Source organism: Grampus griseus (genome assembly GCF_964374135.1).
Source record: "Grampus griseus genome assembly, chromosome: 8".
NCBI lineage: Eukaryota > Metazoa > Chordata > Mammalia > Artiodactyla > Delphinidae > Grampus > Grampus griseus.
The window spans coordinates 107,475,702-107,501,189 of record NC_139002.1 but is presented as its reverse complement, the minus strand read 5'-3'; the positions used below and the strand labels follow the sequence as shown (position 1 = coordinate 107,501,189).

At 56.5% G+C, this 25,488-nt stretch overlaps 1 protein-coding gene across 1 annotated transcript in view; it reads left to right on the top strand.

The window, feature by feature from the left end:
• SHANK2 (SH3 and multiple ankyrin repeat domains 2) overlaps positions 1-25,488 on the top strand; it is a gene marked incomplete at its 3' end in the record, with an annotated part of 537,007 nt that overhangs the window by 329,542 nt on the left and 181,977 nt on the right. The window contains exon 15 of the mRNA XM_082660603.1: positions 23,564-23,639. Within this exon, the coding sequence (XP_082516729.1) occupies positions 23,564-23,639 (76 nt within the window). The remainder of the gene's footprint in view (positions 1-23,563; positions 23,640-25,488) is intronic.

The following is a 25,488-nucleotide window of genomic DNA, read 5'->3' as shown; positions in this document are numbered from 1 at the left end:
TGACCAGGGTTCACCACCTGATCAGATCCTTAGACCTTGAGAGGTTTCCACTCCCAAACACTGAGCTCTCTGAACCCAGAGTTAGCCTAGGTTCCTGCCACTTCTGGGCTGGTGTTTGGACCCAGAGCTGCCCAGACTTGTCCTGACCGCAGGGGCCCCAGCACAGCTCTGTGTGGGGTGGTCAGAAGCAGCCATCTGGTCGCCATGCTTTCTTGGGGAAATTCCAGCCTTTTTAATCCTCTGAATTACACATCGTCTGCATTTCTAAAAGGGAATGTGAAGAGATTAAAGGAGAAGCCAGCCCGGCTGAGATCCGGGAGGGTTCTGGAGAGGATGCCCAGGGATTCTTCTGGCAGCGAGAGTTCTTGGGAAAGTTTGTGCATATTCATGGACACGCACACACACACGCATGCACACGCATGCGCGCGCACACACACGCATGCACACGCATGCACGCACACACACACCAAAAACCACTCCCCGGTTGGATCTTCCTTCACTGACCGAGTGCATGAATAACCTTTGGGCTATTATATAATAACCTCTGGACGAGGGGTCCAGGGTTGGCTGTGAGTTTGAGGTTTTTTCCATGCGTCAGTTGAGCGGGCTGGGGCTTAAGCCGTGAGAAGGCTCTGTGTGCGACCCCAGTGTGCTCAGAACAGCACTGAGGGGACAGCTGGCCCATCACAGCTGCTCAACAAAGCACCCTTTGGAGATGCTTCCCTCTGTTCCTCTCTTAGATGTGCTGTTTGCGCGTTGTCTATCTGCCTCCTTCGTCTCTGTGCTTACTAGAGTCTAGGTGGGACAGTCTCACCTGCAGAATGGCTGTATCGTGTGACACAAGTACTGATACTTGGCGTGGCTCTGAACTCTAAACAACAACACTGTTGCCGCGTGACAGTGTTACCGCAAACCGAGAGGCTTGTTCTGTGCGCGTATGAGCTCGCGGTTGCTGTGGTCAGGACGGGGCTCGGTTCCGCTGGCTCCTCTGCTCAGCGTGGTGGCTGGGCTGTGTCCTCATCGGAAACTTGACTGGGGAAGGATCCCTTCCAAGCCGTCTCGGGCTGTCAGCACAATTGAGTCCCCTGGGTTTGTAGGACTGAATGCTTCCGTTTCTGGCTGGCTGGAGGCTGCAGGCCCCTCTCAGCAGACAGAGGCCACCCCCAGTTCCTCCCAGGTGGGATTCCCCAAGAGGGTCACCTGCTTCCTCCCACCGGCAAGAGACAGAGACGCAGTGAGAAAGGCGCCGCGATATCATAAGTGACAGAGTCGTGTGACCGCACACACCCTGTCCCCTTTGCCACCTCCTGCCAGTCAGAGGCACGTCCCCCTACACACACTCACATGGAGGGAATCTCACTGGGAGGTGGGATCCTCGTGGCCACTTAACAGTCTCTCTGCCATGGAGACCATTAGCATGTTTTTTAACCCCACTTGGGGTCCGGTGGTACTTCGTAAAATGTCATATCAAGAGAAGGAAAGTAGGAAACAAACAGAAAAGTGCGAGCTGGGGCTTCTCCAGTGTTAGTGGTGGGGTTTTTCTCTACCTGGTATCCTTTGGAAAGCTTTGGTTATTCCAAACCTGTTTTATCAGGAGGCTTAGCGTCTTCCAGAGCCCACTGTATCCTGCTGCCACTTCTCCCGTCATCGGTCCTGCTTTGAAGCTAAGAGATTCTTGGAATAACTCCCCGGGTTAATGCGCCACGAGCCTTTGAAGCACGGAGGGGTGGGGGGTGAGGTTTTAACTTGTATTTCTGGCTCAGTCCTTTCAGAAACCATCTCTCACAGCAGCTCTCAGTCTCCCAGCTCTAAGAAGCACGATGCACCCATTTATAAAAACAGTGATGGGGCTTCCCTGGTGGCGCAGTGGTTGAGAGTCCGCCTGCCGATGCAGGGGACACGGGTTCGTGCCCCGGTCCGGGAAGATCCCACATGCCGCGGAGCGGCTGGGCCCGTGAGCCATGGCCGCTGAGCCTGCGCGTCCGGAGCCTGTGCTCCACAACGGGAGAGGCCACAACAGTGAGAGGCCCATGTACCGCTAAAAACAAACAACGAAAAAGAACAGTTATGTGCGAGGATCCCTTCCTCTTTAAATGAAATTCTTACCCCCAAAACCCCCAATACACCTAATTTCAAAAAAATAATATCACACTTTTTATCAGCCAATGCCCAGTCAGGAACAAACCAACACCTCTGCAGGTGCTTCAAGCAGAGAGGACGGAATAAGGGAAATTGGTTTCAAAAGTACAGGAAGGGGGACTTCCCTGGTGGCGCAGTGGCTAAGAATCCACCTGCCGATGCAGGGGACACGGGTTCGAGCCCTGGTCCGGGAAGATCCCACATGCCACGGAGCAACTAAGCCCATGTGCCACAACTACTGAGCCCGTGTGCTGCAACTACTGAAGCCTGCACGCCTAGAGCCTGTGCTCTGCAACAAAAGAACCCACCGCAGTGAGAAGCCGGTACACTGCAATGAAGAGTAGCCCCCGCTCGCCACAACTAGAGAAAGCCCGCGAGCATCAATGAAGACTGAACGCAGCCAAAAATAAAAAATACATTTTAAATTAAAAAATGTTAAAAGTACGGGAAGAGGGACTTCCCTGGTGGCGCAGTGGATAAGACTCCACGCCCCCAGTGCAGTGGGCCCGGGTTCAATCCCTGGTCAGATCCCACATGCATGCTGCAACTAAGAGTTCACACGCCGCAACTACGGAGCCCGCCTGCCGCAACTGAGAACCAGTGCAACCAGGAAAAAAAAAAAAAAAAAGGACGGGAAGGTCTGGAGGAAGAGAAGGGGGCAGGTGATGCCACCCAGAGACGGGTCATGGCAAGATGCCACCGCTGCCCCTGGGTTAGGGGATCGAAAACAGCCAAGAGGCGTTCCTCGGGGTGCGCAGAACCTTCCCGCAGGGACGCCAGAGCAGTGGTGCTTCCCCGCAGCCTGGCGCCAGGGTCTCCTCCAGAACCCCTTTGACTGTTGTCCTGGCAAAGGGGTCTGGGAAACACAGTGTCCATACTTACCCCCCTCCCAGGGCGCAGAAGGGTGGGAGGGAGACAGAGTACCAAAGGGGGCACACGTCCCCACTGGGGTGGCAGGAGGTATGAGAGGGCCCCGTGACGGTGCAGGATTATTTCGGTGCGCGCACGCTCTGGGGCCCCCAGACCGGAAGGCAGTAGTTACACGGTTGCTTCTGCTCAGGGAGGCGCCAGGATTGCCCCAGACGCTGCCTGCTATGCCTCCAGAGGGTCCCCGCCGCTAGGGGTGTGGCCTGGGGACTCGGTGAGCATCACGGAAAGGCTGCAGATGAACAAAGAATATTCTTCACTTAATGTTGAAGGTGCTGGCGTTTCTGCAGCATCCAGTGTGTGTTTGATCCACGCCAAAATCCCCGTGTCTCGTGTGACAGGAACGTAGATCTGAGCTCAGAGATCCACCCTCCCACAGCTGGCACGTGCTCACAGTACCTTCCAGCACTGGGGCAGACGACCTCCAAACCAGCCCCAGGACACAGGACTGCCCCCCCGTGAGAACACTGCCGGGGCCCCTGCAGCTTGCAAGGTGGTGCCCAGAGCCCGATTCCACCTGCAGCTGCCTTCAGAAAGAACAGCGCTTGCCTGGAAAGTAGGATTTGCACACTGTTGAGATTCCGTTGACCCCAGACCCCACCGCTCCCTACTGTCTAATGCCTGTTCCTTGACACACGGCCCGCCTGGAGACGTTTGGGTCTGTGACTCCTGCACGTAACTCTGGTTTGTTTATTAAACCCAAGGGACAGATACCCATTGAGAACTGAGCCCGTGCTGGGTGCCAGGGAGGAAGCGTCAGAGACGGGAAAGCGAGTGTGTGCCCATGAGCAGCTCACACTCCGGGAAACCCCACACGCCCCAACGCGCAGACCTGTTGGCTGTGACACATGTGAATGGGGCTTGAGAGGGGTGCTGGGTCCTCCCGGGAAGGAACACAGAGCCCGCCTGAGAGACCGGGTGTCTACGCGGAGAGCAGAGGCATCCCGAAGTCCTGGGTGCTGACTGGAGCCGAAGGAGATGCTGGGTGGGATCCAGGGAGGGGTCCAACCTCAGCCCTGTGGTACCAGGCAGAAGGGGGGCCCCAATATCCCAGGAATGTGCACTGGGCTCCTTTGGGTTCTGGAAAGAAGCTCTGAGTTTTAGGTCTTCTTTGAAAAGAGAAGAATTCTGAATCCCCAGCCTGTGCTCCGTCCCTCCCACCGTGAGTGTGTGTGTGTGTGTGTGAGCGTGTGTGCGTGCGCACGCACACATGAGCCTCAAGAACACACAACTGTCAGCCCTGCCAGTTTCTAGGTCATTAGAGGCAGGTGTTCTGCAGAGAGAAGTAAATGCGTCTCAGTGTCTTGGGTCTCCCGCCCGGGAAGCTCCGTGGGTGTGATGGGCGCGGTCTCCAGGTGTGATGGGCGCGGTCTCCAGGTGTGATGGGCGCGGTCTCCAGGTGTGATGGGCGCGGTCTCCAGCTGCTCTGTCCATGGCGCAGCCAGCGGGCGCCCTTGGGGCTGCGCGTCCATCCCCTGAGAGTCGGTGCCCTGTTCATCCCCACTTCCCTGATGCAGGAACACACTTGTCTCGTCTGCTTGGGCCGCCCTGACCAGGGCTCACACAGCAGATGCTTCTCACGGTTCTGGAAGCTGAAGCCCAAGGTCTAGGCACCGGCTTTGTCTCTGGAGAGGGCTCTCTTCTCGGTTTGCAGGTGGCTGTCTTCTCTTGCTCCCTCGCGGGGCGGGAGGAGTGAGCTCTGGTCTCTTCCTCTCCTTATAAGGACACTAATCCCCGATGGGGGCTTACCCCCCATGACCTCCTCTAACCCTAATCACCTCCAAATGCCACCCCACAGGAGGGGGGTTAGGTCTGCAACATATGAGTTTGAGGGGAGGGAGAACACAGTTCAGTCCATAACGCAGCACAAAGCTTCAGGAACGTCCCTAAAGACCCCGTAACCCGTGGGCGTGTCAGGGAGGGGATGCGACCCAGGCCGTCGTGACCGCAAGGTGCGGAGCTAATCCTTTGCTGTCTCTGGAGGCGTCAGCAGGAAGGACCACGTCCGTGCGTGTGTGTGGTGCCCTGGGCCACGTCCACCCTTGTGATAAGCCGGCTGCACAGGTGAGGATCCCACACAGCACCTCACCGTTTCTGCGGCGCGTTTGTGTGTTCCGTGGGAGCGTGGGGGCGTCTGGGGGCACAGGCCTGGGGACACGGGTGTCCAGGTCAGACTTGCCTCGCCCACCTGGGGCTACCTCCCAGCCATCTCATGGTTTTCAGTTCATCCTTCCAAGAGGACATGTTCTCGCTGGCCCGTTTTTCCTGAAGCAGAACCTCAAGGTGGGTGAGAAACTAGCCAAAGGTCACAAACCAGGAACGGCCAGCCCTGCACCTAGAGCCCGGGGTCTGCCCGCCACCCTCTCCCCCATCGGCGTGCCGTGCAGCTCAGCAACCTGGAAGGAGGTGGAAGCTCCCCTCCCACGTGCAGCCCCAGCGGATCGCCCTCCAAGGGGGACGGGGCACCTCCAAGGACACGAGCCTTTGAGCCGCCCGCGGGGAGGGGGGACTTGGGGCTGAGGGCCATGTGCGTGGTGTGGAGCGCAGAGAAGGGGGCTGGGCTGTGGTGGAAAACCCGCTCCTGTCTCCACTGCCGCTTCCCATGGGCTCCCTCCTGGGGAGTGGCGGCCACAGCCCCTGGGCCTGTTTCTGTGACCCCTGCTTTGCCCGGAGACCAGTTACCTGCGGGTGAAGGGAAGGGGCTCTGAAGAAGCCAGAGTCCACTTAGGTCTGGGCCACAGGGTAGCAGGATCAGGGAACCGTTCAGATCAGCCAGGACCCCCAGTTAGGGACCCGCAATTTACCTCCTAGGAGGAAGCCCACGGCCTACACATCCCAGCCCACCTTGGTCTCCATCCCCACCGGTCAGCTGAGAGCCCTGCGTCCCCGGGAGTGTGAGGCAGGAGGTGGGGACATGGCACGGGCACAGGGCTGGGTCAAGAGTCCCAGGTTCCAGGCCCACTTTTACCTGGCTGTGTGCCCTTAGGTCACTCACTTAACTTCTCTGGGCCAGTGTCCTCGTCTCTTGAGTCTTCATGGGGCATTTATTCCAACACGGTTGCGTGAACAGGACTCAGAGGGTGAGTTATACCTTGAGCTAGGTGGCGTCGAGCCCCACCAGTGTACAGGGAGCAGGGGTTCTTGCACTCGTTACATTAGCACTGAAGTCAAAATACTCACAACCCTAACATCCCATTTTAATAATTTATGTACTAATTATCAAATTAATAAGTAACTGGTTTAATTAATTGATAATCAACTTCAGAGAACTTATTATTATCCCCATCTGACAAATAAGAGACTGCACCTGGGCCAGGCAGCCGGTGGGGGCAGAGCTGGGACCTGGATCCTGGCAGTCGCCTGGCCCCATGGCCTGCCTTTCGGGGTCCAGAGAACCTTGACTGAGAATCACCAACCCTTTGGACCGACAGAAATCCTGCCGCTCAGACAGGTGAGGGTCGTGTCCAAGGACACACAGTGAGCTCGTGGCAGCTGTTTAAGAAAAGACATTGATGACAGATGAGAAAAAGGAATCAGAGCCCAGGCTCTACCCCATTGATGCTTCCCAAACACGAGCCTAGAGTTGAGAGGATGTCGCTGACAAGGAGACGGGCTTGGTCCCCGCCCCCCGAAGCAAGGCTCGGCCCCCCGCCCCTGCCTCCCACCCTGCAGACCGCTCACCACCAGCCTTCACACTGAATGTACAGAGTGTCGCTGAATTTTCCCCCAGGTCCCTCCAAACCGCACCACGGCCCATCCCCACCTCCCCCCACCAGGGATGCATGGACCAAAGGAAGGCATAACGGACAGCGTCAGCCAAGACCAACTTCACGGAGATGCCGTCCCTCCCTTTGGCCCTGGCTCAGCTGGTGGCGCGGCGAAAATGGACTGCGCCGCCCGGCCGTCTACCCTGCAGAACGCCGGGCTCAGAAACTGCCGGGACTGAAAAAAACCCTGTGTCACAAAATGAGAAAAAAATTACTCTGGACGACGGTGACAGCACCCTCTAAGTGTTACCTCGGCCCCGTGCTTATCGCCGGGTTGAATCATTTTCCTCTCCCCGCTAATGGCATGCGTAATTGCACTGGTTTTCCAGGCGTCCTTCACCCGTACTTATTTAGACTAGTGACTGATGCATTGCCATGGAAACCGGCACTAGGAAAAAAAAAAAAACCATCCCCAGTACAGTGGGAAGTGAGAGGATGCGGCTCCAACCTGGAGCTTACAACTTGTGTCAAAGAACCGAATTTTCAGCCGATCCCAGCGTGTGGTCTCCAAAAGTCAAATCTGCGAACCTCCCCGTGGATTAGACACTCGGAGCCGTCTTTCTTCTTCCTCTGATTTTTCCCCCCTTTTGTTCCGCGATTCTGACCCCAGAGGGCTGCAACTTTTTCCCTCTTGGATTAATGGACAATAGCAGATGAGGCCGGCCTCGTGGACGCGGGCTCCGCATGGACCCGGACAAGCAGTGGGACCAGCCTGAGTGAGATGGTCACACCCAGGTTAGAGATGATGGCTGAGAATTCCCGGTTCAAGAAGAAAGTTCATTTTGGAGGTACGATGCCGTCTCCGGGACCTGCTCCGGGTGGATGTGCTGAGTCTTTGTTCTTGACCCTCCGGGGATGGTGGCGCGGCAGGTCTGCCGGTCCTGCCGGTGCTGGGTGAGACAGGGTGGCTGGCTGTGTAGGCGATGGCTTTGCACTGGGTGTGTTTTAAAATTACTGTATTTCTGGTGGTTGTGTTTCACCAGGGAAGGCTATTGTTTCCATAACGGCTTTCCACTGCTCCCGAGATAGAAGGGAAGGTCAAGGTAGCCGTCAGATCACCCGGGCAGACTCCGGCCTCTCCCAGGGCCCTTCCCGTATTCTCAGGAGTCCTTTCGAGCACCCAGGCGGGGTTAAGACCAACTGGAGCATCTATTCCTAGTCAGCACTGTTACTAAACTCCAAGGGCGGACGACTGCATTGTGTGTTGCTGTGACTTCAATGCATAGATTTGTCCAGGATTCCTGTGTGTTCTCCCTGACAAACTGTATGGTACCTCCCCTCAGACTGGAGCAGGGCAGTGTGCCTCCCCGCCTGTCCAGCCGGCCCTCCTTCCAAGAAGGCATGGCTACTGTGGTTTTGGTTCGGTTCTTGTCTTAATCAAGTGGACTGGGTGCTCATCCACCGTTGTAGCCGTTGAGACAAGAAAACACCATCTGTATTTTCAGATTGCATCGCCTTCTTCACTTTCTGCAGTTGGTTGTCACCAACTGTTCCCTCTCACTCCCAGAAGTGGAGGACAGAGGACACGGCTGGCTTGCAAGGGCTCCGGCCGGGGAGCTTGGCAACCTGGTCGGATAAGACGCATCTCCTTGAAGGAGCCCCCCTGCCAGGTGTCACTCTGAGGTGCGCAAAGAGGGGTGGAGCCACGGATGGTCGAGGCTGCGGCGACCCCCCTCTTCCCAGTCCCCTGGGCTGGTCCTGACCCGCCAGCGTCTGTCAGGGACGTGTAGCATCTTTGGGGGGCAGCTTGGTGGGTTACAGGGTATAAGTACCTCAGAGGCTGGTACCGCTTGTAAGGTCCCTGCCAGGGTGGGTCTTTGTGCCATCCTTTAGCGCCACTGGGATCCACTTAACCCTCCCCCCAACCCACCCTGCTCCTTCTAGGGATGAATCCAGTCGCTCCCTTGGTCCTGAACCGTGCTTAGCCCAAGATGTACCCGCCTCGACGCCGAGCTGGGAAGACTCAGCTGCCTTCCCACACACACAGGGCGGTTTCCTTGTGCTCAACAGGTCCCTTTTGCTCTGTGTCCTATTTCCTAAGCCTCAGCTGCCAGTGCCCCTAAAAAAGATTTTAAGGGACTAAAAAGAATCCTTCCACCCCCAGTCGGTTCCTGGGTTTAAATCCAGCTCTACTGTTCACACTTGTGTGCCCTTGGGCATCTCACTTCACCTTTCTGGGCCCCGGCGGTGGGAGGTGCCTAACCCTGCCTCGGGTGTTGTAAGGTTGGAGAGAGGGGCTCCACAGCGGGGGCTCCCCTGCACCTCGGTTCTGTGCCAGGCGCTGCAGTTGGCAGGGAAAGGCTGCAGTCAAGTGGGACCTAAGAGGTGATGATTTTTGGGGGGGAGGTCTTGATGTTGGAGGGGCGGGCGTTGGGCGGAGGCAGTGGGCGGGGGAAGCAAAAGGAGGGTCAGTCCAGGTATCCTGGCAGGACAGAGGGAGGAGCGCTGCTGCTCCCCCGGGGCCTGGCTGCTGGATTCAGTGCCAGAAAAGTCTTTTCCAGGTCCTGGCGTGTTTTCAAACACCCTGCCCCTCTGCACGGTCGCGCCAGCTTCCCCCGGTCCCTGCGCGTTCGCTGTGATGGAGAAGGAGAAGCAGGGCCTCCTCGGCTTGGACACTGCAGCCCAGCTTAGCAACAACGTGCAATCAGCCTCCTCCATTTACTGTAATTTCCATTTAAACTGCCTGTCTGGCTCCATGTATTGGTATAAATGCTTCCACTGAGCCGCCTGGGCTGATTTTTTTTTTTTTTTTAATTCTAATTACTAGAGTAGAAAGCAACTCATTGACAGCCAGCAGCTTCTTTCATTTGTCCAGCCAATTTGGGAGGGTGGAGATCGGGGAAACGTGGCCAGGAACCCAGCTTAGTCAGCTTCCCTCCAGTGGTGCCCCAGCCTCGCTTGGCCCAAGGTTGGCGAGATGGGGAGAGAGGTGGGCAAAGCAGAGCTTCAGACCCCCGGTCACAGCGCCGGCTGCCCGGGCAGGAGACGTCCGATGAGTGAGTGGGGATCTTGGTGTCGGGAGGTGCCTCCCCGCACCATGGCCTTGGACAAGTCCCACTCATTCTCAGATGGGGGTCCTGAATCTGAAAGCCTGGGGTCCAGGTTTCCTACATTCCCTAGTCATTTTCAAGGGCAGCCTCGTAAATTATCTTCTGCTCATCTCGAAGGTTTATCCTTTAAAGATGCAAAGGGGAGACTTCCCTGGTGGTCCAGTGGTTGAGACTTCACCTTCTAATGCAGAGGATGTGGGTTCGATCCCTGGTCGGGGAGCTAGGATCCCACATGCCTTGGGGCCAAAAAACCAAAACATAAAACAGAAACAATACTGTAACAAATTCAATAAAGACTTTTAAAATGGTCTACATCAAAAAAGGAAATCTTAAAAAAAAAATTTTCTTACAAGATGTGAAGGGGAGGATGCAGTCAAGTGCATGGCGGCCCCTTGAGCCGGGTTAGGATCCCAGCCCTCCACTCACGAGCTGAGCACCTTGCAAGTCGTCCCATGGTGTCTGGTCTTCTCCTGGGAGAACAGACATGCCTCGTGGAGCTGCCAGGTGGTGACAGCAGAGGCGTTAAGAGAGCAGCCTGAAAACCAGTCCATCACTCGTGAGCTGTGTGACTTGGGATGGTCACTTAACCTCTCTGTGCTTGGTTTCCTCCCCTGTAACAACAGCACCTGTCTCATGGGGCTGTTGGCAACTAAACCAGAGAAGATGTGTCTTTGCAGTCGGGATGGTGCTGGGCTGGCTTCCAGAAACAGAACCCTCAGGAGCTGCTACCTAAACACAGGGCTTTCCCTGTCCCACCCAGCAGGAAGGCGGGGCCAGACCCAGCTCTTTCCTCCTGCCTCAGTCCTCAGCCGGCTTGGCTTCCACAATCCACATGGGAAAGGGAGCCGTGCCCTGGGGAGGCCTGGTTTGGGAAGGAAAGCTCCTCCCAGCAGACACCTGCTCCCACCTCACTGGCCAAGACCTGGTCACGTGGCTGCCCCTGGAAGATGGCTGGGGAAGTGGGTTCTTGGCACCCTAGTCCCCATGGAGGGAAAGGAGACAGTGCTTAGAAATAGGTGTTGAGTGGCTGGCAGAGGGTGCTGGTCGGAAGGAAGGCCACCTCGGCACAGGGCAGAGTGGCCTCTGCTCCCAGGTGTGCTGGGCAGTGCAGGGCAGTGGTTAGGGCAACCAGCTGCAGGACTGGGCCACCCGGGCTGGAGTCCCAGCTGCCGCCCCGCCTCGCCGACACAGCGCAGGGCGCCGCTGCTGAGGGCGTAGGGCTACTGGAGCGTTGCGAGGAGCTCACGTGTTTTGCACTTAGAACGGTGCGTGGCCACTGGGTGTCACCTGTGATGGTGATGGCGGGCGATGGGCGTCCACAGATCAGGACGGTGATGGCGGCAGTGATGCACCTGGGGTCCTCTCCCCCTGGCCCCAGTCCTCGTCCTCGAGCCCTGCTCTGGGAGGCTGGCCTCTCCCCCCCTTTGGGTCCTCCTGCCTCCTGAGCACTTACCAAGCTCCCGGCTGCACCACGGCCACGGCCCTCGGCCGCGGGCACCCTCGGCTACCGGGCGCACGGGCTTATCTTGCCGAGGCTGAATGGATGAAGCGGGTGCTGGTGGGCCTCGGCTGGTGGGTGCCCGAGCCCCACTGCCTCTAGGCTCTGAGAGGGCTTCACAGCTGCGCCTGCCGTGGGGCCGGAAGACCGCTTCCTGAAGTGACAGCTACACCAGCAGCCTTCGCTCGGCGATGCGACTACTGTTAATTCTCCAGGTGTTTTCTGTCCTCTTACAACACAGCGGTCAACTGGCTGGGATGACTAAGGGAAAAAACCAAGCGTGCTAGGAGTGCCCAGTTCTCTGAAGTGCTTTCCGTGTGTCCTGGGAAGGAAAATCAGGCACATCCCCGCACCTTCCTTTGCCTTTGGTTTCTGGAGTCCGTAGGTTTGGCTCTCACGTGGTGCTGGTGTGTTTTGGGACCCTACAGGGCTGGGAACGGCTGGCACCCCCCGTACCCACACCCCCATGCCCACTCTAAGGGAATTCAAGACACATGGTTATTTTTGAAAACTTACGGCAGCCCCTGCCGCCGGGGCCTTACCCAGCTGTGTGAGCACAGGGCCGGTTCCCCCGATGACACATGGCACACGTGTGCACCCACGCCAGGGGGCACAGAGCGATACTCCAGGGAGCTGGGAATAAATAGAACCAGTGACTCAGTTGCATGTTGGTGCTATAGCCCACCGTAGAGGCGGCTTCTACTACTGAAGCCAAGATGCTTCCGGGGAGGAGAGTGAGGCCCCAGGGCAGGTGGGGCCGCAGGCCCCTAGGGGAAGGGCCGTCGTTTGTACAGAGCCTGGTTCCATTCTCTGAAGGAGGAATCATTGTGTAGCGGCCACAGGCACGGAGCGAACCATTTATCCACCTTTGCACAGAGGAGAGGACGAGGGTCAGAGGAAACAGCAGTCCCCTGGGTCTCACCATGATTCTGCAGAGTCAGAAATTGAACTGAGCTCCTTTAAACAGGGAAATACACTTCCTAGAGAAGTACTTTTCTTTCACTTGGACAGTTTTTGACCTGAAAGCAAGATTCTGAGTTCTTTAACTAAGATGGGTTTAAACAGTTTTCTGAGCAAGTGTTGCCCCACTGTGCTATCCCTACAGGGATGGTCTCTTTGCGGTCGTGGTGGGCAAATAATGGCCGAAGATGTCTGTGTCCTTATCCCTGGAGCAGGTGACTATGTCCGGATACATGGCAAAGGGCAAGTAAGGTCACAGATGGAATGAAGGTTGCTAGCCGACTGACTTCAAGATGAAGAGTTGGGGCTTCCCTGGTGGCGCAGTGGTTGAGAGTCCGCCTGCCGATGCAGGGGACACGGGTTCGTGCCCCGGTCCGGGAAGATCCCACATGCCGCGGAGCGGCTGGGCCCGTGAGCCATGGCCGCTGAGCCTGCGCGTCCGGAGCCTGTGCCCCACAACGGGAGAGGCCACAGCAGTGAGAGGCCCGCGTACGGCAAAAAAACAAAACAAAAACAAAAACAAACAAACAAAGAAAAACAAAAAAAAAGATGAAGAGACGATCTGATCCTGGGTTATCCCTGAAGCCCCCTGTAATCCCAAGGGTCCTTAAAGTGGAAGAGGGAGGCACAGACTTCAGAATCAGAGTGGTGGGGGTTTGAGGACTCGACCCGCCGGTGCTGGCTTGGGAGGTGGAGGGAGGGGCCGCGAGCCAATGACTGGGGGTGCCTCTAGAAGCCGGAAAAGGCGAGGGAACGGGTTCATCCTGGGAGCCTCCTGCAGCCACGAGCCCCGCCCTCACCTTGATCTTAGCCCAGAGAGACGCCCGCTGGATGCTGACCTACGGAGCTGTAGGGTAATGGACTTCTGTTGTTCTGGGCCAGTAGGTTCGGGGTCATTCGTGACAGCAGCCACGGGGAGCTAATCCTCCGTCCTTAAGGGGTATGGAGTGAAGTCTGGCTATCTCTGAAGAGCAGGGTCCCTGTTTTCCCTCCCCTCCCCCTCGAGCCCAATAGCCAGCGCCCAGAAGGTGCTGGATCGATGATCCGCAGCTGATGTAGTGATTGCACGAGGGACCCAAGCTGCCGTGGTGTGAGCATGAGAAGTGGCTTCAGATCAAAGTCGTGCCCCTCGGCCGGTGTTCCTCAGAGGTGAGGCCCTGATCTCCGTGCCCAGCGGTGGGATGGGCACCTGCCAGCACAGCACCCTGACCCGCAGGGGTGGAGCTGGGCTGTGCAGGCTGTGAGCTCCGTGCCCCCTGCCCTCTGCCCCTGCCCTGCCCAGGCTCCAGCCAGCCCTTCATGTGGTTTGCCCCCTTTTCTGCATCCTGGGGTCTGGCCCCGGACGGGTCTGATGGTGAGCTTGGAGATGCCACCAGCCCCCCATACCCGTGTCCCGCCAGCCTGCCTGTGCCCACTGGGGCTTCTCCCCGCGCTCCTGTCTGTGGTTCTCCGCAGAGAGATGGAGCCCATCGGCATCTTTGGTTTTAAAAAAGAAGAGTTATTTCTGTCTCCATCCCCATCAGTGATTTCTTTCTTCCTTGTGCTCTGGATCCTGCATTTGGCTCTCCAGCCGGGGCGCGGCCCGAACTGTGTCTGATTTAAAACCCGCCGGAGATCACAGGAGCCGGCATGGGAGGGAGGCGTGTGGATGAGAAGCTGGGGGTGGAGTCGGGTGGCCCTGCGCCCTGTGTCCGGGCAGGAAGTGTCACCTCGCAGGCTGGCCCGGCCCGTCCAGCTCGGCCAGGCGCTGCCGTGATGAGGGAGTGGGACCCCGACTGCTCAGGGGTCCACCCTGCCCCTTCTGCCTCTTCAGGGTGAGGGGCCGAGAATAACAGCCCGAAGGGAGTGGAGTCCACGGGAGGGGCTGGAGCAGAGGGGAGCTGGTGGTGGGGTTGCGGAGCCCAGGGACCACTTTCCCTTCTCTCTGTGACTCTCTTTGTATCTCCATCTCTGTGTGTGTGTCTTCGTCTCTCTTTCTCTGTCTCTTTCTTTGTCTCTCTGTGTCTCTCTCTGTTTTTGTGTATCCTCTGTCTCTGTGGGTGTCTCTCTGTCTCTCTCTGCCTGTATCTCTGACTCACTGTCTCCCCCTCTGTCTTTTTCTGTCTCTCTGTCTCTGTCTCTGCTTTTGGTGGGTTGGAGGCTCAGCTCCAGAGGAACCCCCAGGCAGGACTCTGAAGGAAGCCGAGGCCCCAGCTCTCTGCATTTCTGTGCTGCACGGCGAGTAACCTCAGCTACGCAGCTCTGGACCCCAGCCCCAAATCGGCTCAGAGGTCTGAGGGTCAGCAGTGCGGGTGGGTGCACCTGGATTCTGTGCTCAGGGTCTTATGGGCCCAGAGTCAGGGTGTCACCTGGCTGGGCTTTAGCTGGAGGCCCTGAAGGAGGACCCCGTCCCCCCAGCACGCTGAGCTGTCGGGGATGGACCAGGCAGTGCGACGCAGAAGTGTTTTATCATCGTTACACGCAGTCTCCCGTCTGTGGCCGATTCAGGGTCTTTATCACAGAGAGGGGAGATGTCTGGACCCCCTGCGTCCCTAGTGCCCTCCGTCTGGTCGTGTGAACCCAAGGATGTTGGCCTGTGGCCAGGTCGGCGGCCCTCACTGAGGGCACGCTGCCTCCGGGGGTGTTTGGAACTGTGCAGGCCAGGTGTTGTCCCAGTCAGTACCAGCACATAGGACCTGGACACGGCAGCACCGCCGTGGTGGACGGGCCCCTAGCCAGGCCCCGGGGTGAGGTCCAGAGGTGCCGTCACCATCCGCTTGGGTAACGAGACCTACCCGGAGCGACGGAGTAGCCGGAAGACCAGGGCTCTTGCGGTTCAAGAAACCTAAAACCCACGTGAGCTGCGTCAAAGGAAGAAAGGTCCTCCACCACAGGGGTGCAGCGGCCTTTCCTGGACCCCGAGAGTGGAACGTGGGGTCCAGCCTCCCCCGGTCCTGGAAGTAGGATGCGGGGGGAGCTTGTCAGGAGCCAGGCCAGCTCAGCCATCTCTCTAGGGCCACACATGCGTCATCACCGCCCCGAGCCCCTTGCCTCAGTCTCCCTCCTTCGCTTCTCCCCCACCCCACAAAGTGTTCCCACAGTGACAGCCTCTCTGCATGAATGGAGGTGTCCTCTGTTCACACGGGGAGCAGAGACTGGCCACTTCTATTCCAGGTCCCCAGGAGGGGGTCTGATGGGCCGGGCCGCTCTGGGCAGCTCTGACCAGGGCGTGAGGTTCTGTGTACAGATATGGTTGGGGTCCTGCTCTGTCCCAGGGGCAGAAGGATACATTCAGAGAGGGAAGACCAAGACGTCTTCCTGGAGGACAACTGTGGCCGACAGCCCACCTGGGAAGGGACTTAGACGCGTGACGGTGTTATAACTTCACCACAAGGCCAAGGTCAATACTGCTGCTAGCCCCATGTACAGATGAGAAAACTGAGATTCGGGGAGCTTGTTTCCTGCCCAGGCCCCGCAGCTAGTGAGGACTTAAGCTCACGTTTTCTTGTCTAGATGCAGGCTTCCTTCCTGCCTTCCTGTCTGTGGCATCTCACGAGCGAGGGACCCGTCCCACGTGGGACCTGGGTGGGGATCGGGGCCGGCGTGCCCACGCAGCCTTGGCCCTGCTCTGGTGTTCTGGCCTCTCCCCACGCCCGTCTCTTGACCCGGCAGCCCACCTCCTCCCCACGCCGTCCTTTGAATTCTTTTTTGGCCTTTCAGAGTCTTAATAGATTTCTTGGAGAAGATTCCTCTTCATCAGCAGTCACACTCGAGGCTCGGAGGCCATCAGTGTCTCCCCGGATGCCCCATCCTGGCTTCCTCGCGAGCTAGACGGGATCCTCTTCCCAGCCGCTCTGCGTAAAGGGCTATTTTAAATGCTGACAGTCTGAAGCTTGTCATGCGATCTGTCACTCCCTTTCACGAGTCACAAGAGGTATATGGAATGGAATTTCCAGGGGGTTTTTTTTCCCCCTTTCAATGTAGATTTTTCTAGGCCATATTCCAAGAAAAACTTTCAGGGCACATCAGCTTAATCACTGCGTGGTCCTCTCCTGGGAAATGGGGTTACGTCCCTAGTCGCATTGGTGGCGGAGGGGATGTGTCATGTTGAGAAGGCAGAGCGTACAGACATCTGGTTTGATAGTTGAGTAAATGAGAGCTCAGAGCGGCAGAGTGAGGTCCCACGCCATCACCACCAAGGTCAGGACTAGAAATCCAGTTTCTCCGTTTGTAGAAGGGCTGCTTCCATTCCCTTGGCAGTCGAAACTAAACTCAGTCTCTGGGCCATATCCTCAGTTCTTCACAGTCAGACCCAAGGAGGCGACAGTGCCCACGCTGGATAAGAGCAAAGGGTCCAAGAGCGTGTGGGTTTTATCCCGTTGTTCAGTTACTCCACAGCTGTTGATCACCTACTGTGTGCCAGGCTGTGTTGTAGGAGCTGGGGACCCAGCAGTGCAGTGAACTTTGAGCTGGGGAAGGAATGTCCCAGAGAGAGTCTAGCAAGTGCAAAGGCCCTGAGGTGCAAACGAGTTTGTCATGTTCAAGCAACAAAAAGGAGACTAATAGGGTGGGAGTGGCGTGACTGCGGTGGGGGCGGGGAGCAATGGGAGAGGAGGGTTCAAAGGCAGGGCTGCGTAGCCTCGGACCTGTGTCATCGGAGGGCTCGAGGAGGGGACTCGAATTCCACTTGGAGACTGTCGGAAAACGTTAAGCAGAAAAGTGGCATCACCTGATTACATTTTTTGCAGCTCATTCTGTATAGAGGCTCAGGAGACGATTCAGATCATTCAGCAGTGGTGACTGCTGGCCTCCAAGCTGAGTGGTGGCCTCCAAGCCTCCAAGTGAGCACCTGCCGTACGAAGCACTGAGCCTGGAACCTGGCCCAGGAGGTGGGCCTGTCTGTGAACTACTAGGTTCTTGCCTTTGAGAAGTTTCTACGTGGCTTAGGAAACAAACGAGTGAATAGTCCCCTCTTGGTTGGCTGGTTTTTCTGTCTCCTTTGTCGTACCCAGAGGCCTCCTCTGAGACATATAGAGGCCTGTGCTCTGTGCCGTGCTCTCTCCATGTCCGATGGGATGCGTTCCTGTCGTCCGTTGTGTGGTTTTCCATTTTCTCCTAGAACGTGTGAGATCCTCACAGACAAGGGGCCAGACTCAGCCTCTGCCTTGATGTTGTCTGGGCTTCCTTTCTACTTTTGGTTGCCAGAAAGCCAGCTCTGGCACGCTTGAGCAAAACATGGAATGTCCTGGCTCGCGTGACAGAGAAGGCCACGCGTGGGCTGCATCGGTCAGCTTAGGCCGGGGGAGGCTGCAGTAACAAACAGGCCCCTGATCTCAGTGGCCGAAAACCACCAAGGTTTATTTCCCACTCACACCACCTGCTTGTCATGTGTCCCGGGGGCACACCCAGGGACCCTGACTGATAGAATAACCACTGTCTCAAACGTTTTGGTTGCCATGCCCGTGGACAAAGAAACAGTAGGGGGGCGAGGGGAGGCGGGGCGGGGGGGAATCTTGGATTGGGAATTAAATGTTCCGTCCACCCAGGAAGTGAAGTAAATGAGTTCTTCCGAAAACGCAGTGGCCGAGATGAATCGCAGGGATCCATCCAACCACATGCCCAGAGGGAGGAAAGGCAGAAATATTGAATGAGTCGCCCTCGTGACCCCCACAAGCCAAGACCCAGGGATTCTCAGCATTGGGCCGCTTGTGTCCCTCCTGCTGTGTGCAGGCTGCATTCATGGGCTAGTTTTCCCATGATGTGGTGTGACGGCCACTGGTTGCCCGCACCCCACGTCCTCCCACCTCATGGCCCATGAGAAAGCCGAGTTCTCCTTCCTCAGCATCCAGACCTCAGCACGTCTCAGAAAAAGGCCAGCCGGTCCTCCGTGGGCCATGGGCAGGTTGCTGGTGAAGATGCCTCCTCCCAGGGCCCCCAGTGGATGCTGACCCAGGAGGCTGTGCTGTGCAGTATCCCTGCCACCTGCTGGCTCGGTGACCGCAGGCAACTCACTCAACCTCTCTGAGCCTCACCTTCCTCAGCTGTAAACCAGGGATAGTAACAGTATTGAGCTCTTGCCCATAAAGCACGTAGAATACGCGGGGCCCCGCATGGATGTTTTGAAACACGATAGCTGTTGGCTGCTGTCAGCCAGGCTGGGGAGGCACAGAGTTGGGGGTCTGCTCACTTTAATTTGCAGTGAGCATGCCTGCCCCTCCCCCGAGCTCCTCCCCTGTTGCCGTGCCCCGCCCCCGTGCCAGCACCTCCCCAACTCCCTTCCTGGACCTCCCAGGTCACACCCCCGCAGCGGCTGCCCCCCCACCAATCCCCCTCCCTCTCAGCCTCCTAGGTGGGGGCCGCCCCCGGCATCAGCAGGGCCAGGGCCTTGGGCCCCGCCGCGTGGACCTTCTCGTGCCGGTGCAGGTTGGAGCGCCGGCTGAAGCTGTTGCCGCACAGGGGGCAGCAGCAGGGCCGGACGCGGCGGTGGGTGCGCTGGTGGGCGGCGAGGTGCGAGCTGTGGCTGAAGCCCTTGCTGCACTCGGGGCACGGGTAGGGCTTGACCCTGGTGTGGGTGCGCTGGTGCGCTGTGTGACCTCGAGGGCCACCTTGGAAGGTGGAAGGTCCCAATCCTCCGTGCACAGCGATAACCAGGTAATATAGCGCTTTCCATTTGCCAAGCACCGTTCCAGCATTTTCCCTGTATTAATTCATTTACTCCTCCATCACTTCCCTGTGAGTAGGAACTATTATTATCCCCACTTTACAAATGAAGAGCCTGGTGACTTGCAGCCAGTAAACGGCAGAGCTGGGCTCTGAATTCAAGCCAGTCTAGCCTGCAAGCCCACATCCCTCATCATGGCACTCTGCTACTTCTGCAAAACAGCTACAAGAAATCCACTTAGCCCTGGCTGCTGTGGGAAGACCAAATAAGGTGAAGGACTTTCATTTACTAAAAAAAGCGAGAATTTAGCAAAGCTGCGGTGATGGTTAGGATGATGACGACGGTGATGATGACAGAGATGATGGTGATGTGATGAGGGTGATGCTGTGATGATGGTAGCAATGGTGATGATGACAGAGATGACAGTGATGTGATGAGGGTGATGCTGTGATGATGGTAGCAATGGTGATGATGACAGAGATGACGGTGATGTGATGAGGGTGATGCTGTGATGATGGTAGCAATGGTGATGATGATGGTGGCGGTGATGCTGTCCCTCAGGACCCCTTTCCTGTCCCTCGGGGCCATATCTCAGAGCAGAAGTCTGACTGTGTCCAGAAGCCAGAGGACAGGGAAGGCCTGTGCAGTGAGAGAGTTTTCCACAAAGCATTTAGAGATAATATGATTCCAAAAGTTCCCCTTTCTCTTATAGAACAATTATGGTAGTGGAAGGAAATCCATTGTTTTTAAGGCCAGATTAATAACTTGTTAAATCCCATGTTTGTCTCCACCCTTCCCTCTTTTGTTTAACATTTTCTTGGTCCATGAAATCCCAAAGTCTGGGAACCACTGGCTAACTGACCTAGAAAGGGTCCCTTTCTGAAACATTTGTTTCCTCTGGCAAAGATGTGGACAGGTACACACAACACACACACACACACCACACACACACACACACACACCACACACACACACACACACACACCACACACACACACACACACACACCACACACACACACACATCACACACACACACACACACACACACACACACACACACACACACACACACACACACACACACACACACCCCACACACACACACACACACACACACACACGTTGACTACGCTCTCTGCTCCTTCCATCTGGAACCTCTGACCTCAGCCAGGGCCTGCACCAGCCAGCTCTCAGGGCCCAGGTTCCCTGGGCAACAAGCACAGCACTGCCACGTGGGGCATAAACAGGCAATTAAGAGTAATAATAACAATTAACAGCCCATCCCCACGGTGATTCAGTGGCTTCAGGAGCTACTCTGCTTAACCCTACAAACAGGTTCCAATCCCACTTAACCCTCCCGGGCCCAGCCCTTATGTAGGCTCCACGCGATGTCACAGGGCTGGCCTGGCCAGAGGCACTGCCTGGCCCACGTGCTCCCCCCCGCACAGTGATCTGACTGCTGGGGCCCTCAGCCCAGCCCTGGAAAGTCAGCATCTGTTAGCTTTATCCTCACCCCACCCCCAGGATCCTGAGCCCCAGAGAACAGAGCTGAGGCCCCACCCCATCCGAGCAGCCTTCTAATCCCTGCATTTGGGGCACAGGGCCTGACCTTCAGGTGGACTTGATAAATGGTAACTAGATTTGAACATGTACGCAATGCAAGATGCCAGGGAGGAGGGGAAGAGGGACGCTGAACACCTGGGTACGTTGGGTCTGACTGCCAGACACGGGGGATGTGCGTGCAGCTCGGCTGGACCAATGCCCTCGGGCCACTCTGCCAGGGCGCAGTGTGTTTCTGTTTGCTGATTTGCAACGGACTGTTGAGATTTGCTCCGCAAGCTCTGACATTGGGTGTGTGCCAGGAGTGAAACACCAGAGGTGACAGAGAGAGAAATAAGGCCAAATCCCCACCCTCGAGCCCCGCAGAGAGCGCGGAGACTCGGGTCCTCTCCGGGGGTCCCTTGGTGCGACCTGCTGGTTCTGAACCTGGGCCCTGGAGCCCACCTGCCCGCGGGGGGCCCACCCTGCCCCCACTGTTTAGCAGGATGTGCCTTTGCATCGGCAGTGCTCGCCAGCACCATCTGTAAAATGGGTCCAACCGTCGTACTTCCCTCGCCGGGCTGCTGTGACCAGCAAGTGGGAGTGGATCGGCCCAGATGGCCACGAATTGTGGCCCAGGGGAAGGACTCAAGAAATGTTAGTGAGGACGAAGATGTTATTGCCCCAGGTTCTTGGACTCTTTAATCAATAGAAATTGATGCGGCCAGACGAGAAATTCAGACAGAGCTTTACTGGGACTCGTGCTGCAGCATAGGAAGAGAGAACAAGAAACCCCCAAGCGGGGGGCGGGGGGGGCGGGGCGAGCTGGCTTCTTAAATGGCGTGAGGGCGGGGCAGATCGGTGGGCGGAGCTGGAGGAGGGGCTTAGGTGGTCTGCCCACCCCCTTGGGGTGCCATGTGCAGGGATCATGCGTTGTACCCTGCTTTCCCTCCCTGTACCTCAGAAGTGGCAGTTGGGCTTTTGGGTCTTTTTGCATCTTGTTGTTCGTAATTTGCCCCAACTGTGCATGTGAGTGTTTATTTTTATTTATTTTATTTTTTTAAACAGCCACCCCTCCCCTGGCCACAGTGACATTTTTTTAAGTTAAATTTTATTTTTTTGGCTACGCAGCATGTGGGATCTTAGTTCCCCGATCAGGGATCGAACCCGCGCCCCTTGCATTGGGAGCGCGGATTTATTTTTAGTCCCTTAGAGGTTCTTTGTATCTGTTGCTTGAGGAGACGTTTGTCCAGGGGCAAACACTCCGGTGAGGGGGTCCCGGGTCCCAGCCTGTCTCAAAGACAGTGATGACACAGCAGAGACACGCCAAGCAGAGGCGAGTGCCTCACTCCACAACGAGGACACCAAGGTCCTGCAGAGGGATTGGAAGGGTGGCGTGAAATGGAGCAAAAGCAGAGGGGCCACGCTTGGCTGGACTTGGCAGGACCTGCAGAGTGACACACGCACCCACTCCCTGGGGGCCGTGACAGACAAATGAGAGAGTATAGGAGCAGAACTTGGAACAGGGCCTGGAACCCAGTCAGCACGCAATTTGTGTCAGGGACCGAGATGGTGATGAAGATGTTGTCACCGTTCAGGGAATTGTAACTTTCGTATTGTTGGAGCCTCGGGTGGAGTAATGGGAAAGGGGCAGAGAGGCAGGGGGAGCCGAGTCACTGAGAACCCGGCCGCAGGTCCTTTAAGACATCACTAGCTGCTGTAACAAGCAAATCCCTGGAGTGTAGCACAAGGCAATACAATTTTGTTGCTTCTTTGAAGAGCTAATGCACAGAGACCCAGGCTTTTGCCAGGACTCCCTGATGATCCCATCATCCTGTCGAGCCTGGGAGTCCTAGCTTTGAGCTGGGAGACACAGCAAGAGAGGTTAGGGAGAGCTCCCTGGCCTCCATAGAAGCCAAGCTTCGAAGGGACGCACGCACGCACGCACGCACAGATGCGTGCGTTCCATTGGTGGGAGCTGGTCACGTGGCCACACCTGGCTGCAAGGGGTGCTGGGAAATGTAGTCCTGGGCTGGACATCTGCTCCTCCCAGCACCCCCAAGGCAACACCACACCATGTAGAAAGGAAGCGTGTGTTTTTGCTGCACAGGCTGCCTCTGGGCATGAGAGGAGCCAAGAGGTATCAGCGCGACCCTTCTCAGAGCCCTTGCACGTGTTCACTTTTCAGCCGAAAACGTGCATTTGGGTTTGAGTAAAATCCCGTTCGCCTTGGAAGGTGGTGTCAAGGAGACTGACAGCAGAGAGGTCACAGGGTTTAAATGAGAGTTTGAGCCATTTTTCCTGAAGCCAATCACATAATTTCTCTGTATTGTTTCCAGGGTTTGGGAAAGAGAGTGCCCAGGAGATTTTATTTGGGGGAAAATACCTAAACAGTAAATCATAAGCTGCTGTATTTCTTGCATTTGTGTTGTTGTGGGTTTTTTTCCCCTCCAGCTCTGAGCTATCGATTAAGTCTAATTACATCATTCATGTAATTTCCCGTGAAATTTAAGTCGAAATTTGCTGAGTAAGGGAAGTAAGCAGGGGACTTAATTAGGAACTTAATCATGGTTTTTTTGTTTGTTTCTAGGAGAAAGCAACTATAATCAGGAAGAATAACAATAAACATTTCCTTTCTCCCAAAGCAGTCATCCGCAGGTTCTCGGAGTCGCTAGACGGCTCGGCAGCATCACCTGAGAGTACCGCTGTCGCGGATTCTGTGTGCTGAGTGGCCGGAACCTGCAGAGCCCTGTCTTCTTTGCAGAGAGCATCCTGCGCCAGCCAGGGACCCTGGGACCTGCCTCCATTTGGGAATGGAGCGCATGACTCTCCAGTAGTCAGCCTTGAGGTTCATCTGCGTCCCCCAGAGTTTGCAAAGTTAGGCCACAGAGCAAGGCCGCGTCTTCCTCCCAGATCTTTCCGCAGGAGAGCGGGTCTCACGCTTCGTAGGTCAGATAAATGAGGGGCCCGGCCGGCCTCGCGTGGTTTCAACATTCGGGGACCGTGACTTTCTAAACGATGTCTCTCTTCCCTCTCTGCAGAAACTCGTGCAGACCGCAGCAAGAAACTCTTCCGGCACTACACGGTCGGCTCTTATGACAGCTTTGATGCTTCCAGGTAAGACGTGATTCTTTCTCTGCCAGGCCCCCTCCGGTCAAAGATGCTCGTGGGCGTCCTGAAAGCGCTGGACCACCTTGCATGGAGCACTTGGAACCCCATGGCTTGCTTCCCGCTATGGGTCCCCGTCACCCACCGCCCAGACGTGGGCTGGGATGATGGAGACCGCCGTCTTCCAGAGGACCCGCCCGGAGAGGTGGGCTCTGTGCCGCCTGCAGTTTGGGGTCGGTCTAGAGCGCACTTGTGGGATGGCCAAGGGAGAGAGCTGTCTTCCAAGGAGGAGGAAACCTGGCGTTGTTTGGGGGGAAAGCAGTACAAATGGTAAAGATGACAGTGCTTGGCGGCCACAGGAGCCTCGAGGCAGCACCAACGTATCAGCATCCCCCCCCGGGGGGTGGGGGGCAGAATATGAGGATGCCTCTGGGTTTCCCCTCCTCCAGCCCCCTACTGCCACCAATCTGCTTTCTGTCGCTAAGGATTTGCCTGTTCTAGACTTTTCCTAGAAATGGAATCCTACAGTATGTAATCTTCCGTGAATGGCTTCTTTACCTAGAAGAATATTCTCAAGGTTCATCCATGCTGGAGCGTGTATCAGTGCTTCGTCCCTTTTTTTTTGTCCCTTTTTTTCGCTAGTTTTTTTACTGTGGTAAAATATAAGTAACGTACAGTGTGCTGTCTTAACCATCCTGAAGTGTACAGCCCGGTGGCGCTAAGTACATTTACATTCTTGTGCGACCGTCACATCATCCATTTCCAGAACCCTTCCATCTTCCCAAACTGAAACTCCATCCCCATGAAACACTCACTCCCCTTCCCCTCCCCCAACCCCTGGCGCCCACCATCCTACTGTCTGTCTTCATGAATGGGACTCCGCTAGGGACCTCGTACGAGTGGAATCATACAGTATGTGTCCTTTTGTGTCTGGCTTCTTTCACTGAGCATCATGTCCTCAAAGTTCATCCCTGTTGGACCAGGTGTCACAGTGTCCTTCCTTTTTGAGGCTGAATAATATTCCTTTGTGTGGATGGACCACATTTTGTGTCTCCGTTCACCCGTGGATGGACGCTTGAGGTGCTCCTACCTTCTGGCTGTTGTAAACATGCGGCTGTGGACATATGTGTACAGATATTTTTTGAACACCTGTTTCCAGTTCTTTGGGGTGTATACTTAGGAGTGGAACTGCTGGTCACCTGGTTTTCGTGTTGACCCGGCCCAGCCACCTTTCTCCTATAAACAAGATGCGCTATAACAGAAATGCCATTCCCAGCAGAGTAGCCGGTCCCCTCTTCCGGGGGGCTTTGCAGACTCTCCAGGTCTTGCTAAGATTGTCCACTTTTTTACCTTGAAAGCCCAGGTTGTGATCGTTGGCCTGGCCACCAGCGCAGCCCCGAGAGAGCGCTCAGAGGCTGATGGCTTCCAGGGAGTTACACCCACCCCTGGCGTCTGCTGATGAGTCTTTATCTGGGTCAGATGAGTCGTTTTTGCCTTAGCTGGAGGCCGTCTGTGAAAGTGGACCCTGGGCCCACGGTCACTGTCAGCATGCTGTCCCTCTCTGCTTCCGTTCTAGCAGGGAGGGCGCCTGAGTCTCCGAGAAGCCCAAGAGCTGTTGCCATGGTGACTTGGAGGGCTGTCCAGGCTGGGAGTGGGGCTTTGAGGGAAAGAGGCCCTCTGGGTGCTGGAAGGGTCCAGGCCGTGTCTTGCCCTCAGGCCGTGGCTTTTGCAAAGCCATGTCCCCACGTGATCCGTTGTCAGCAGAGGGCAGCCAGCAGGCCACCCTTGGTGTGTGTGTGTGTGTGAGGGCGGGTGCGCGCGCACACTCGGTGCTCGAGACGGGCAGGGCTGACTGAGC